The sequence below is a fragment of the Anoplopoma fimbria genome, chromosome 19 (assembly GCF_027596085.1).
Source record: "Anoplopoma fimbria isolate UVic2021 breed Golden Eagle Sablefish chromosome 19, Afim_UVic_2022, whole genome shotgun sequence".
In the NCBI taxonomy this organism is placed as follows: Eukaryota; Metazoa; Chordata; class Actinopteri; order Perciformes; family Anoplopomatidae; genus Anoplopoma; species Anoplopoma fimbria.
In genome coordinates this window covers 20,056,086-20,068,958 of record NC_072467.1, presented here as the reverse complement: position 1 = coordinate 20,068,958, position 12,873 = coordinate 20,056,086, and the positions used below count along the sequence as shown (strand labels likewise).

General features: G+C 41.6%; 1 protein-coding gene across 1 annotated transcript in view; it reads right to left on the bottom strand.

Moving 5' to 3' along the window:
* LOC129107716 (contactin-1a-like) overlaps window positions 1–3,244 on the bottom strand; it is a 48,208-nt gene extending 44,964 nt beyond the window's left edge. Inside the window, exon 1 of the mRNA XM_054619221.1 lies at window positions 3,180–3,244. Within this exon, the coding sequence (XP_054475196.1) occupies window positions 3,180–3,216 (37 nt within the window). The 5' untranslated portion in view covers window positions 3,217–3,244. The remainder of the gene's footprint in view (window positions 1–3,179) is intronic.
* Between the last annotated feature and the right edge of the window lie 9,629 nt (window positions 3,245–12,873).

Genomic DNA, 12,873 nt, shown 5'->3' with positions numbered 1-12,873 from the left:
TCACAGGCACTGGAGCCCCCTCCTTTATACACACACACACACACACACACACACACACACACACACACACACACACACACACACACACACACACACACACACACACACACACACACACACACACACACACACACACACACACACACACACACACACACACACACACACACACACACACAACAAACAAACACACACTCATATAAACATTAAGCTGTCAAATCATAGGGCTCCCCAACTGTGACCTCACATCACATTTGAGGGGGAGCAAAGAGAGCATGAGAGTGATGAGGGAGAGAGAGAGAGAGAGAGAGAGAGAGAGAGAGAGAGAGAGAGAGAGGAGGGGGATGGGGTTTGATATGGGGGTTTTACATGGAGAGGGAGAGTGATAACAGGGTATGGCTAGAAAGCATGGCAGTCACAGAAAAAATAAATACGGCAGAGAAATGAGAAGTAAGAAGATTACAGTTCGTGGCCATGTGAGGGAGGCTGCTGGAGAAGGAGGAGAAGAACAACAACAAGATGAATACAAAAAGTTGCAGGGCTGAGAACAAACTGTAGGAGTGAGGGAAGAAGACAATTACATTTGTTCTGTGTTCCCTCAGCTGGAAATAAACATTACAACAACAACAACAACAACAACGAGGGAGACCATCCACAGCGAGGCAGCTGTGCTGCAACAACAACAAAAAAACAGCTGCGAGGCTCCCTGCCCTGCTGCAATCTTCATCTTCATCCCCTCTTCCTCCTCCACTCATTCACTTTTCCTGTGGTTTAACTCTTCCTCCCATCGTCACTTCCCGCTCTTCTCATACCTCTCTTTCCTGTATTTACATCCTCTTATCCCGATCGGCCTTTTCATCTATTCCTTCTCCTCCTTTTTTATTTTCCATACAACCCTCCTCTCATCCATAATGGATAGTTTGGAGATATCCGCTTCCTGTAGTGGGCCCCGAGCCCCCCGGAGCCAGTCAGGCTGTATTGATCCCTGCACCAGAGAAGCCATCAAGGCATAGATAATAAGGTTTAAAGTCACACTGAATTTTCTGCATCCTTGCCACACATCCATCTTCTCCTGTCCTGTACTGACTGTCCTGTCCACCATAAGATGCATACAAATCCACTTAACAATATGGATTATTTGGTTAAGAATTGGAAATTATCCAATGTGGAGATATATGTAAGTATCTAAGTGAGTAAAAAAAATGAGAGTAGGAGGAAAATTGATCAAGAGAGGGGAGAATGACTCAGAGAGGATATAGAGTCTCTAGCAAACGCGTGTTGATGTGTGAAGCTTTTCATGCATGTCATTCTTACCCAGAAGGCAGTGGTTTTGCATCACACAACAATAAACACAGAAAATAAAGGCACTTTGTTTCAGCCAGAGGAATTCACCAACGCCACAGAACTCCTGTCTCTTCTTGGCGATCGGTGCGTGCCACAGTCTGACGCATGTCGTGTCACTGGGTGCTACATTAAGACTCAGTAGACTAGATATCGGCCCTATGCTGTGGCCAGACTGCCCCCCCTTTGACCCAGGTCTTCATATATAGGTCAACATTGGCAGTCAAGTGGCTAACATGTCTCACACACACAATGCTGCTCTTTTAAGGACTGTGCAGACAATCACTTATGCCCTGCAGCATCAGAATATAACAATGTCCTGTACAAAGAGGGGATAAACCAGGAATCTGTTGTTCACTTGAAGCAGCACCTTCTATGGAGTTAGGATCCTTCAGATGAAGGGTCAGTGAGTTGTTCTCTGTGCTTTAAGAGGCGTTGCATCTTCAAGAACATGGGAGGAGGGCGTCATTAAATAGAGCAATTTTCATGCCCGCTGAACAAAACACATACAATGTATGCAGTGGGCGGCTAGATGCAAAGAGACAAGAGAAAATATGTCAAGACAACTAATTTTCAAGCCGCAATGATAAACATTGAATGTGATATAAAGGGAATGGTAGATTGACGTTAGTGTAAAGAAAAAACATGAACTATTGTTATACAACATCTCTCTAGTAGTTAGAACGCATATGTAGGGGTCAGCTAAGGATGCAATCCTCTAGCACACTATCTTTATACCACAACAGCGATATATTACGTGATAAAGCACATTTTCTGTAATTCAGCTGGGAAACAATTTATGGATAAAAGCATTGGCCAGCATTTGCAAACAAATGGCTAAATACCAATATGCATAGTGATATAACTTGAATTATTAACGATTTCATTTCTTAGTTCATTGATGTCCATCACAATTCCTGTCAGGCCAAATTAAAATATCCATACTTATTATTTTCCGACCAAATCCCAAAGATATTGAATGAAATATCATAAAAGGCTATGAAATCCCCCAAAATATTCACATTTGAAAATCTGAAACCCATACATTGTTTGCAGATTAATTTTCTGGCGATAAGCTTGAAATTTGATTATGATGCGCAAGCAAGCAGAATGATGAGCCAGTTTATTGAGCCACATCACTCAGCTCAGAAAATCACATCATTCAAATCCAAGGTCACACTGAATCTTATTTCACAATATTGACTTATTGCTCAACCCTACTTCTTGAGTTGTCTTCCATGTGACACATTTACTATTTGTGTAAGGATTCAGATTGAGCTAAACTGGGCCTGTGTGAAAAAGATCAATGGAGCCAATGCTGACAGCAAACGTGACATTTTCTGCAGCATTATACCGTGTTGTTACATCTATTTTCACAGCTTTATACAGTATTCATGAGAAAGGGGCAGCCCATAGAGTTGTATCTCTAATGATACCCCTGACTTTAATTCACATACACACCGAGGAGCCAGCCAATAGTAGTGAAATCATTGTTCCCATCGCCTTCTGGCCATCTAAGCCCTAAGATATGAGCTTTCTCTGGAGTGGAAAAATAGGTCTGACACTTAATTAGCAAACAAGGTCACAGCACAGAGCCCAGGTCCCACGTTTGTGTCTCCTGCTGTCCCGGAGATATGACACTCTCTCTCTCTTTCTTGCACTCTCTCTCTGCAAAGCACTCAAATGCAAACAATGCTCAATATAAACAAAACATGATCTCTTTCCCTCTAACAATAGAGTAGGGAACCAAACACTGATTATGAAGCTGTCTGTTAATTATTGCTGTATTTCAAAGCATTAAGCCTAATCATAAAGATATAGTGTCCATGGTAGCTTACTTCTTACTCCCTCCTTTAACCTCTTCACAAGCAACATCTCACCTCTGAGCTATTCTGTATTCATTACCTATGTCTGCCCACAAGACTGTTTGAACAAACTGCAGGTGAGAAGATGTCTTGAAGTGGGGACTATTAGCGGGATTGCAATCTTTACCTTCCTCCACAGAGGTTTGACACGCAGTCAGACCAAACAATCCTGCCCTCCACACGCTGCCTAATTTCTGCATTTTTCTTCAGCTTTGTCAGAGAAATCCAACAATTCAAGTGTGAGCGAGCGAGTGTGTGGGTGGGCCTGTGTGCGAATAATTTGTATGTGTGCACTGTCAGTGCAAGGTCCAGTGTTTCGTCGCTTCAACACTTGTGTGGACCTTTTCACCACCATACTTATTATAAAATGGCAAAAAAAACAATGAAGAAAAAACCTTCCAAGAACATGAGAATATAATGACCGCTGAGACACAAGGAAAGTCAGAGACGGTCACGGGCCAAAGAAGATGCTTTTTCACTGCAAGAGATACAGGGACGTCTTTGTGGATGTGGGTGAGACATCAGCCAATCATTTATATTCATAAATCAATTCACTTGTGTGAATACACAGAGCGAAGCCTGAGAAATGGAATCCATCGTGAGAAAAATCAATGTTTGTCAGTAAAGCTCAGGTAAATCTCAGTCAGAGAGGCTGGATCAATCGCACTGGATTGATTTGTTAATACGGGGCTGGATACCTCGGTATCACAGCACCCTAGAATTAGGATGACTACAGAAAGAAAGCTCCTTTGATTCCAGTGCTGCAGTGAGTTCCCATGTTTCCCACTGTTTCACACAAAGACGGGTGCTAGTCTGTATTTTTCCTCTTGTCAACAAAACCCAAGTAAAGGTCCAAAACCATCAATGTTTACTTTCTGACTACCCAAGCCTGCCTGTTCATGGCTGTGTGTGACAGGGTTCAACATGTTTTTTTCACGTGACAAACCTACTTGCCAAAAGTACATTTTTACATATTAGTGGTTATCTAATAACAACAAAGCCTAACTTAATTGTCTTGTTAAGTTGGGGGAGTTAAGTCCCACCCAACTTAACAAGTGGCCCACTCCTTAACTTACCCTTCTATTATCAGCTCCGGTAAAAATCTATTTGTTTAATCATTTTTAAGTTTCCAGATTTACTAGCTAGACGTGGTATTTTACTTTCCCCGGGCAATCTGACAATATTCATTGTTGAGCCCTGATGAACTGTTTATGTCGGACATCTCTGCTCCCCATGCTAAGAGGGAGTCAGGCCTCAACAACAAATATTCATCGGTTCTAAAACAGCAAAAGAAAACGGGAAATTATTTTAAAATAGGTCTTTTACTTACTTCACCATATTGATAAACTCTCTGTTTTCAGTGGAGTCAGCACAAACCCTTATGCCATTATGAAATGTCCTTTTTCTTTTAGGTTTTATTATCTCTTGTTCACAGTAATTACACTAAAGTCTGACTTTGCCATATACATCAAGTCCCCATATTTTGTATGCTCAGCTTATAAACAAGTATATATACATTTGTTGCTTGCTGTATGCTTGTACAAGAATAATGTGTCTGGAATGGATCTGCCAAACGGCCAGATCTGTTTTGTTTGTTTCATTCTCAGCAGCATCTGTCCCTGTAGAGAAACCTGTGGAAGCAACGTCATTCACTATCTTTCCGTCAAACCTCACAGCTTCAGTACAGACTGTAGAAGAAGCTCGGGAAAGGCAGACATGAGCAGAAAGACTTATTGCCTTGCTGAAGCTTTTGGAGGGATAATTTAATTTGGTTAAGCCAATGTGGCCGTTAACTGCCAATGCCACTGTAGCTTTGACGTGACAGCAGCCAAAAGGGGAGCATGGCCAAATTTGCAGCTTTAAGAACTTGACAGTAAACTGTGCAGATATTTGTTTACTTCAAATTTCTCTCAAAGGCCGATGGGGATGGATGACACATCATTCCAGGAAATAACACCCACCCCTTCCCCCTCACTTAGTCTCTGTGAAGGAGGACTTTTTAACAGGCCCTTTTAACGATCTCTAGTGCACCACAAACATGCTAAGTTGTTTATTTTTGTAACTTTACACTTAGCGGTTCTTTAAACTAACTCAAGTCTTAATGAATCCCAAATGAAAAGTCATAATACCGAGCTGGGTAGTGGAATGTAAACACCCAACGATCGTACTGATAAATAAGTGATTAACTAGTGAGTGTGGAAATATAATTAACATAAAATAAGGCTCCTCGTTGCATTTAAAAGATTAAAAGATTTTCATAAACAAGATGAGAGCTTTGTCTTTCTGATACTTCTGCAGAGCCACTTCAGGGCCGACAGTTCAAACAAGAGGCTCAGTTGAAAGTGTACACGACACAAAGCCTGCTCTGTGAAACCATTGACTGCCATACTGTATTAGTCTGTGCCAGTGCTTTTAAGCAGTGCCATGCATATTCATGCCTAACCCATCAGGAAGTCTTCCTCCACTACTTGTGCCACGGCAGGCTCCACAGTCTCTCTCAATGGGTGCATTTATGTGTAAAATTATATTCCCCTGTTATTTGGCACTCAAGTAACTCCATCCTTGAATATACTATTTAAAAAAGTCAGCATGAGCTCTTATTGAAATATCTAGAAACCTGAGTATGACAGCTGGCCAAGCAAGTATTTGCTGATATATTACAGTTTTATTCAATTTACAGTTTCTCTGTTATTGTTTTCTTTGTATTAATTAAAATATTCTGTTCATTTGTACATGCATGGGTATTTGCAAAAAGGGGATACACACTTCATTAGGACCAGATCCTCCATCATCATACGCTCGTGTTCGGGACACAGTGTCCATGTCAACAAACCCGGTCACCTGTGTTTGGTGCCAAGCACATGGCCGCAGTCAGACGGCCTGTTGAAGAAGCAGTGTGTGTGTGTGCCGACTGACAATGAGCACAGCCTGGGCAAAGACCTGAGTCATCTGGTGCCTCTTGGCCAAGTCACGGCATGTGATCAGGGCTCATAAGGCAGAACAGGTGCCCGCTTAAACAACAGAGAAGAACAGAGGTATTGGAAAAGAGTGCTTAGATCGTGTTGCCAGACTATGTGAAGGTAATTCTGCATCTAAGATTAGGCTAATGTGCTGTCTCTTCAAACACTGACATTTTTCAAACACAAAAGTGTCACGTCCTGTCATTACTTGGCTGTGTCAGCGTAAGGAGGTGCAGATGTGTAGGAGCTTTCTGGCATTCAGATCACAAGATTATCACTTTACATAAGGAAATTATCTCTGCTGCAATGAAGCTGTTTGCGCGCCCAGTCCAACTGCTGCAGAAGACACAGCTCAGATAAACACCCACGCAGCTTACAGCCTTTCCAATCAAGCTTGTGTTCTCTACAGTCGCAGCCAGAACACAAAACTAGGTTAAGAGACTTTTCATATATTATGCTTCAAACAGATGCTTTTGCTTGACTGCCTAAAGTGTACTCACAGGGCCCTTTCACCTACATTGTGTTGGGTTTTTATTCAAGCCAGTGAATAAGTAAAACTACAGCACTGAGCAGTGGTTTTCAAGCCATTTTTTTCATGACTCGTGCTGCCTAATTTAACCTAGAATATTGTATTCAGCAAGTCTCATATTTCATGGACATGACAAAAAAACAGCTAGCCTGGCTTTGTCTGTTGGTTGCCTGGCAACCTCATGCCGACGACAAGACTCCAAGAAGTCACTGGGCTTGCCCGAGAAAATAACTAGTCTCTAAAACTACATATTGTCAATTTTACACTTTGTTTTTTGTATGTGACATAAACATATATATATGTTTATTTGTGAGCGGTGGTGGTTTAGGTTTATGTTAAATATGGAAACAACAAAGCTAGCCATATTCCCCTGCTTCTAGTCTTTATGCTAAGCTAACCTAACCTACCTGTCTGCCTGGCTCCAGCTTCATATTTAACGGACAGACATTAGAATCATCTCCTTAGAATGTCAAACTATTCCTATAATAAAAAGTGTGTTAACAGCTTCTCACTTATTTCTAAATTTGTATCCATGATAATATTTTCAGTTTTGTGTTTTGTTTGAAAACCTTTCATGAAAAAGGAGGGATATGAGGTGCTTGGTGCTTAATATATACAGTTAGTCTCAAACGTTCATTTTTGCAACTTTTTCATTTAATTGTAGTGGAGTTAAATTATAATCTGGTTGGTCATGGGTCAATGTGAATAACATCCAGAAGTCCCCCCCCCTTCAGTCATATAGAAGAGTAGTGTTTTGTTTTGTGTTGTTGTCCTCTGTTGCAGGGGAATTAAGAAAAGTACCACCCCTCCCCTTTCCATCAATTGTGCATTTGTGTGTGTGTGTGTGTGTGTGTGTGTGTGTGTGTGTGTGTGTGTGTGTGTGTGTGTGTGTGTGTGTGTGTGTGTGTGTGTGTGTGTGTGTGTGTGTGTGTGTGTGTGTGTGTGTGTGTGTGTGAGTGTGCATGTGGAGTCTATGTGTGCTTGCTTGGCTGTGACGCTGTGCCCTTCACAGCCTCTGTCCTCCACACACTACGGCCCTCAGTGTGCAGCATGAGTGGAACTGTGTGTTGCAGATAAGAGTCAGAGCGCGTACGTGTGTGTGTGCGTGCATGTACACGTGTGTGTGCACAAAAAAAGGATTCAGAGCTCTTTCCCCCGGTCAGATTCACCTCTGAATGCCCTTTCCCCCTACTCGCTGTCATTACACCTTCCTCATGAATAATCGAACCAGTGACACTGGCCACTATACTACTGACACATTTCAGCACAAGGCCCACACATACAGTATGGAGGCAGTCCCCCTCTGTGCCCAACTGAACTCTGAACAAATGCCATATTAATATTCATGCATGGCTTATTTTTCTCCATGGAATAATGTGCAAGATAGTTTCAGTCGGGGAGTGAGTTGATGTTGTGATTGTCGGCATCTCCCTGAGTCTAGATAGCCAGTAATGAGAATAAAAAGGGAGGTATTGTGATGCACAACTTCATTATCTGCCTGTTTACTGTTAACGTCAATTATTTTACAGTCAGGCTGATATGTAAAGCGGTAGAAGAGAAAGATGTGCAATTAGGAAGCTGGCTTCCTCTTCTCTCTCTCTCTCTCTCTCTCTCTTCTTCTTCTTCTCGCCCTCGACCTCTCTCTCTCTTTGCATCAGGATGACTTGTTCAAGCAGCAGTCTGACTCATGATAATTAAAGCAAAGGGATGGATCGCATGTGTTATTTTTCATGCGGTGATAGTAGCAGCTTCTTCTCTGGGGGCAATTAGCTGTTGCTAAGTAAAATTGTGAGGATCATTTCAGCAGCGTGAATTAGCAGATTGCAACAAAAGCTCCTGCAGCAACAGACCCAGCCAAGGAAAAGAATCTGCAGCATAATTAGTGCACAAATCTCATGCATAAGTCAGCCAGATTCCCTCAGAATGCTTTGGTTCGGATCTGAATAATGATATGCCAACCCGAAAAAAAAGAACAACTTTTGTTCAGGAACGTTTTAGGGTAGTTTGTCGGAAGCTATTAGCGCTGGTGTATTGTCCCCGTAGCACTTACAGAAAACATGACGCCAGTGGTTACATCACCTAGTGGGTTTGTGAGCCAGATGTGACAGTGTTGCCCTGACATGTCAGTTGGCAGGGCTAGGATTTATACAAATGGCACACAGCTTGGACTTAAAGAGGCCTGCATGAGCATTCTTTGAACTCTTTTATCCACACTCATTAGCTATGCAACAAGAGGGTTGATTTGAGACCCTTTGAGAGGAATCCACAGAGAGCAGGTCTGTCGGAAAAACCAACCTGTTTGTCGTGCTCGCCTACAGCGAATGCTAATGTTGCCAACATCAATGGGCTCTTCATGTCGAGATGCAGCCTTGGGCCCAAGGAGCTCGGAGGCTGACCAGTGAGACGCGAGTGCGCCAGCAGAACAGCGACGGAGCCAGGAGAGGACAGCGGCGGCCCCGCAGCCCAGAGCTCGCACCAGCCCCGGCTTTTATTTCTGGTTACACTGATCTAAGGAATGAAGGGAGAGCTCCAAATGTTTTGTTCTTGTCCGTTTCTCATTATACCCCCCATCCGCCCCTCCCCCCCTTTGCTTCTCTCTCAATCCCTTTTCTCTCTCTGCCTTTTACATAACCAAAGAGCTGAGCTGAAAAACAACGGGCATTTTAAATAAGTGTTGAATCAATACAGACAGGCTGCAGCCAGGCTCCGGTCATAACAAGCGGCATTAATATATAATCAGCTTGCAAAACGCAAACGTGTTACTTTCAATCAAGCTTAGTGAGGATCTCTCAAGTGTCCTGGACATGACAGCATTCAATGTATGATTTTAAACATACAGTGCATGTAGCAATACTCCTATGAAAAAAACCACCAAATGTGGATACCATGGGATATTTATGGCTGAATAGCAAAGCAACTGGAAATCAAAGAAAATTTGATAACACAGGAATTAAAAATGACTATGGGTGGTCTCAGCAGAAACACTGCAGGTAAACAAACAGCCAGAGTGAATAATGGGCATAGCAATAGCACTTGCTGAGGCCCCTAGTGCTATGCTTCCCATCTCTGCCAAAGGTAATGGGATTTCTTGGGTTTAAATGCACTTCGCTCACTCTGTAGAGGCAGTGGGAAGCTAAACTATTGATCCACAAACAATTTAGCTGTCCAGCTGTCCAGAGAGAGGGAAAACAGGACGCCCCTAAATGTATAATGAGGCTTCCCAAGAGCTCAGTATTCGCTCCACGTGCCAGGAGGCCTTCGCCTTTGGGCTCTCTCTGCAATTAGCCTTCTATCCATACACTTCTCACACATACAGTCCCTCCACAGAGAAGGCTAAAGGTCGGCCAGCTAAAGAACTAGTATGCTTCTCACCAAGGACGTTTCTGATTAGTGTAAAAGTCCTCTTTGACCCCCTCAGTGTTTCATTATTTTCAACACACAACTGATGGAGAGTTCATGGCTGTAGTTTAGTATGCTATCACAGTAAGTGGGCGGAGCTGTAAACAGCATGCATCACCATTATAAGGTAACATGCACTGGGATAGCATGAAAAACAACAGTCAGTATACCTGAAAGGTGATAGTATGAGATGAGGAGTGTGTTGGTTATGCTTGGGAGCCTTGCATGCAAATTGTTTCTTCCACCCATGCTCCCAGCGCCATAGCAACAGGCCTTGCTCAAAGGCCCCAAGAGTGGCTTGGCCCCAATGAGAAAGACGCTTTCGTACCTAATTGGACAGTTCCCTGCACCGTTGGGCTTGTTCTTTATCCCCAGCACAGCAAGATAACAATGCAAGCGGTTGAAACTACAGTAAGCTTTCACAATCCCATGATAAACCCAGATTAAATAGGATTAAACAATGCAGCCCATTACTGAGAATATGAATGATGATGGATATGAAGGTAATCTAAACTTTAAAATGATGCTAAATACTAGCTTTCATGTGAAGATTATGGAATAATTACTGTCAGATGGGATATAGCTGTATAGGTAAGGCTTTGCCAGCATCAACGGTAATTAGTTCTGTTCCAACCTTTAATCATCCAAAACATCTCCTCTACTCCATACAAAAGATCATTCATGTTTGCAGCTTGCTCAAAGGTCTTATGATCTGGCCTGTTTTGTAACACCATGAAAGGAATAAAAAATATCTAAACAGATGAGGAATGTACATGTTAACAACTACAAAAACAACACTCTGGCTGAAATCCAAGGGAATAAATCAGACACACGCCACTGATTTTCAAATTGCATGAAATTTAAAATAACCTTGTACTGGACCGAAATAACATAAAGCGTTGTAAACAATGTATCTGACTGCATCTACGAAGGTGCAAAAGCAGATGGCTGAGGAGTCCACTGTGCATTACACTATCTTTCTGCTCAGTGAAATGTTAAACAAATACACAAGAGACAGTTTGAGAAAGAGTTTAATTAAGACCCACACATATTAAGATGCTTAAACTTGATTACTTAATTAGGGGAAACTGTCCTCTGAACTTGTTAACCTTCCAGTACTGTCACTTTTGCTTCTTATCTTCATTAAATACAAACCTCTGTAGTACAAGTTGACAACAAGCAAAATGCAATTAACCATTTGATGAGCGGACAACGCTTGAAATTACTGCGGAAATTGAATGTGTGCCAATGAGGCCAGATAACATTTGCTCTGCTAATAAGCTAACAAACGTTTTTTTCTGCTGTTATTGTAATGTAGGAGGTCAAATATTATCGGAAAAATCTCAAAAAGTTGATCACGCTGTGTATAAATTAGGAGGCGAAGGGGCCCACATTTGTAATCCTCTTCTAATTGAGTCGATAAATCCCAAAAGATTTACTGTGATTGTAAAGTCTAAAAATAGAGAAGATGAGCGACGAATCAGACAAAAGAAGGGAAAACTTGTCAAAAACTGACCTAGTTAATTGTTCTTCAATGACGCCAAAATAATGTCTTAACTTAAACTCAACATTTAAATTCATCAAGAACACACAGGAGGTCTAATTCATTAATCATTCAGTAAATCAATCCTTTACCCGGTTCATCAGTGACCTCTTTTATAAAACAAAATCTTTATTTTTTCCCTAACGATTATTTTAATGTGATTTTGAGGAGTTGAACCCTTCAGCTTCCGAAACAGACCAATAGCAAAATCTCTTCCCATGAAACTTGAACCCACTTCAACATAACACTCTGATGACATTGATCAATGTCATCCTGATTGACAGGGGGAGATACCAGGTAATTTCCAAACACTACCTGCTTGTCCGGTCCACATTATCTTAATGGCAATGTAGTAATCTGATTTTGAATGAGACATCACTTTAGCAGATAGACAAACCGGTAGGAGACACAGGAGTCAAAGAGGAAGCTCAGCCCTTTATCAACAAACAGAATCACACTGATAAAGAGCAGGGGAACAGATTAAATGTTCTATGATAAAAGACACTTTAAGTTACATCTTAAAGCCATTTTATCAAAAACTTTTTTTTTTACTTTGTCAGTAAATAAATAACATATTTTTCCCAGGAGCTTTAATGCTATAAATAGACAAAAAGCCAGTAGTTGAAATCAAATATATCTATTTTTATCTTCAGCATTGTGCGGCTTTTGTGTAAAGCAACAAAAGGCCATTTATGCAGGCAGTATTTTATCCTCATCTCAGACATGGCAGATACAAATCATGGACTGCAGAAGACTTAGATGAGCCATATACATGCATTTATGCGTGCACACACTATAACAACTTTAACTCAGCGTGGCTGAATAATTATTCATTTGGGGTTTGCCTTCAAGAGTAACTAGCCTCCAGAAGTGCCGGGAGCAACAATTTAAGATCGTTAGATTCAACTAGGCAACGGCGGCCCCAGAAATAGAAGATCAGCCAAGACAATAAAAACTTTATCCAGTAAAACAAAGATCACCGATTTGAGAGAAAAAACACTATATTTAAAACAATGTAGGGTGCATCAAAGATCCAGATTGCTATCACATCCTACAAGAAAAGCAGCAGTATCTTACACCTGAGAAGCTCTAAGCAAGTGTTTGGCATTTTTGCTGGAGAAAATATATAAAAATACCAAAACAACCCAATCTTTTTACTTCAGCTCTTACCCGCATGGCTCTCTTTTCTACCTCTTGGCTATACAAAGCCAACAATTACCACCATTTTACAAGATG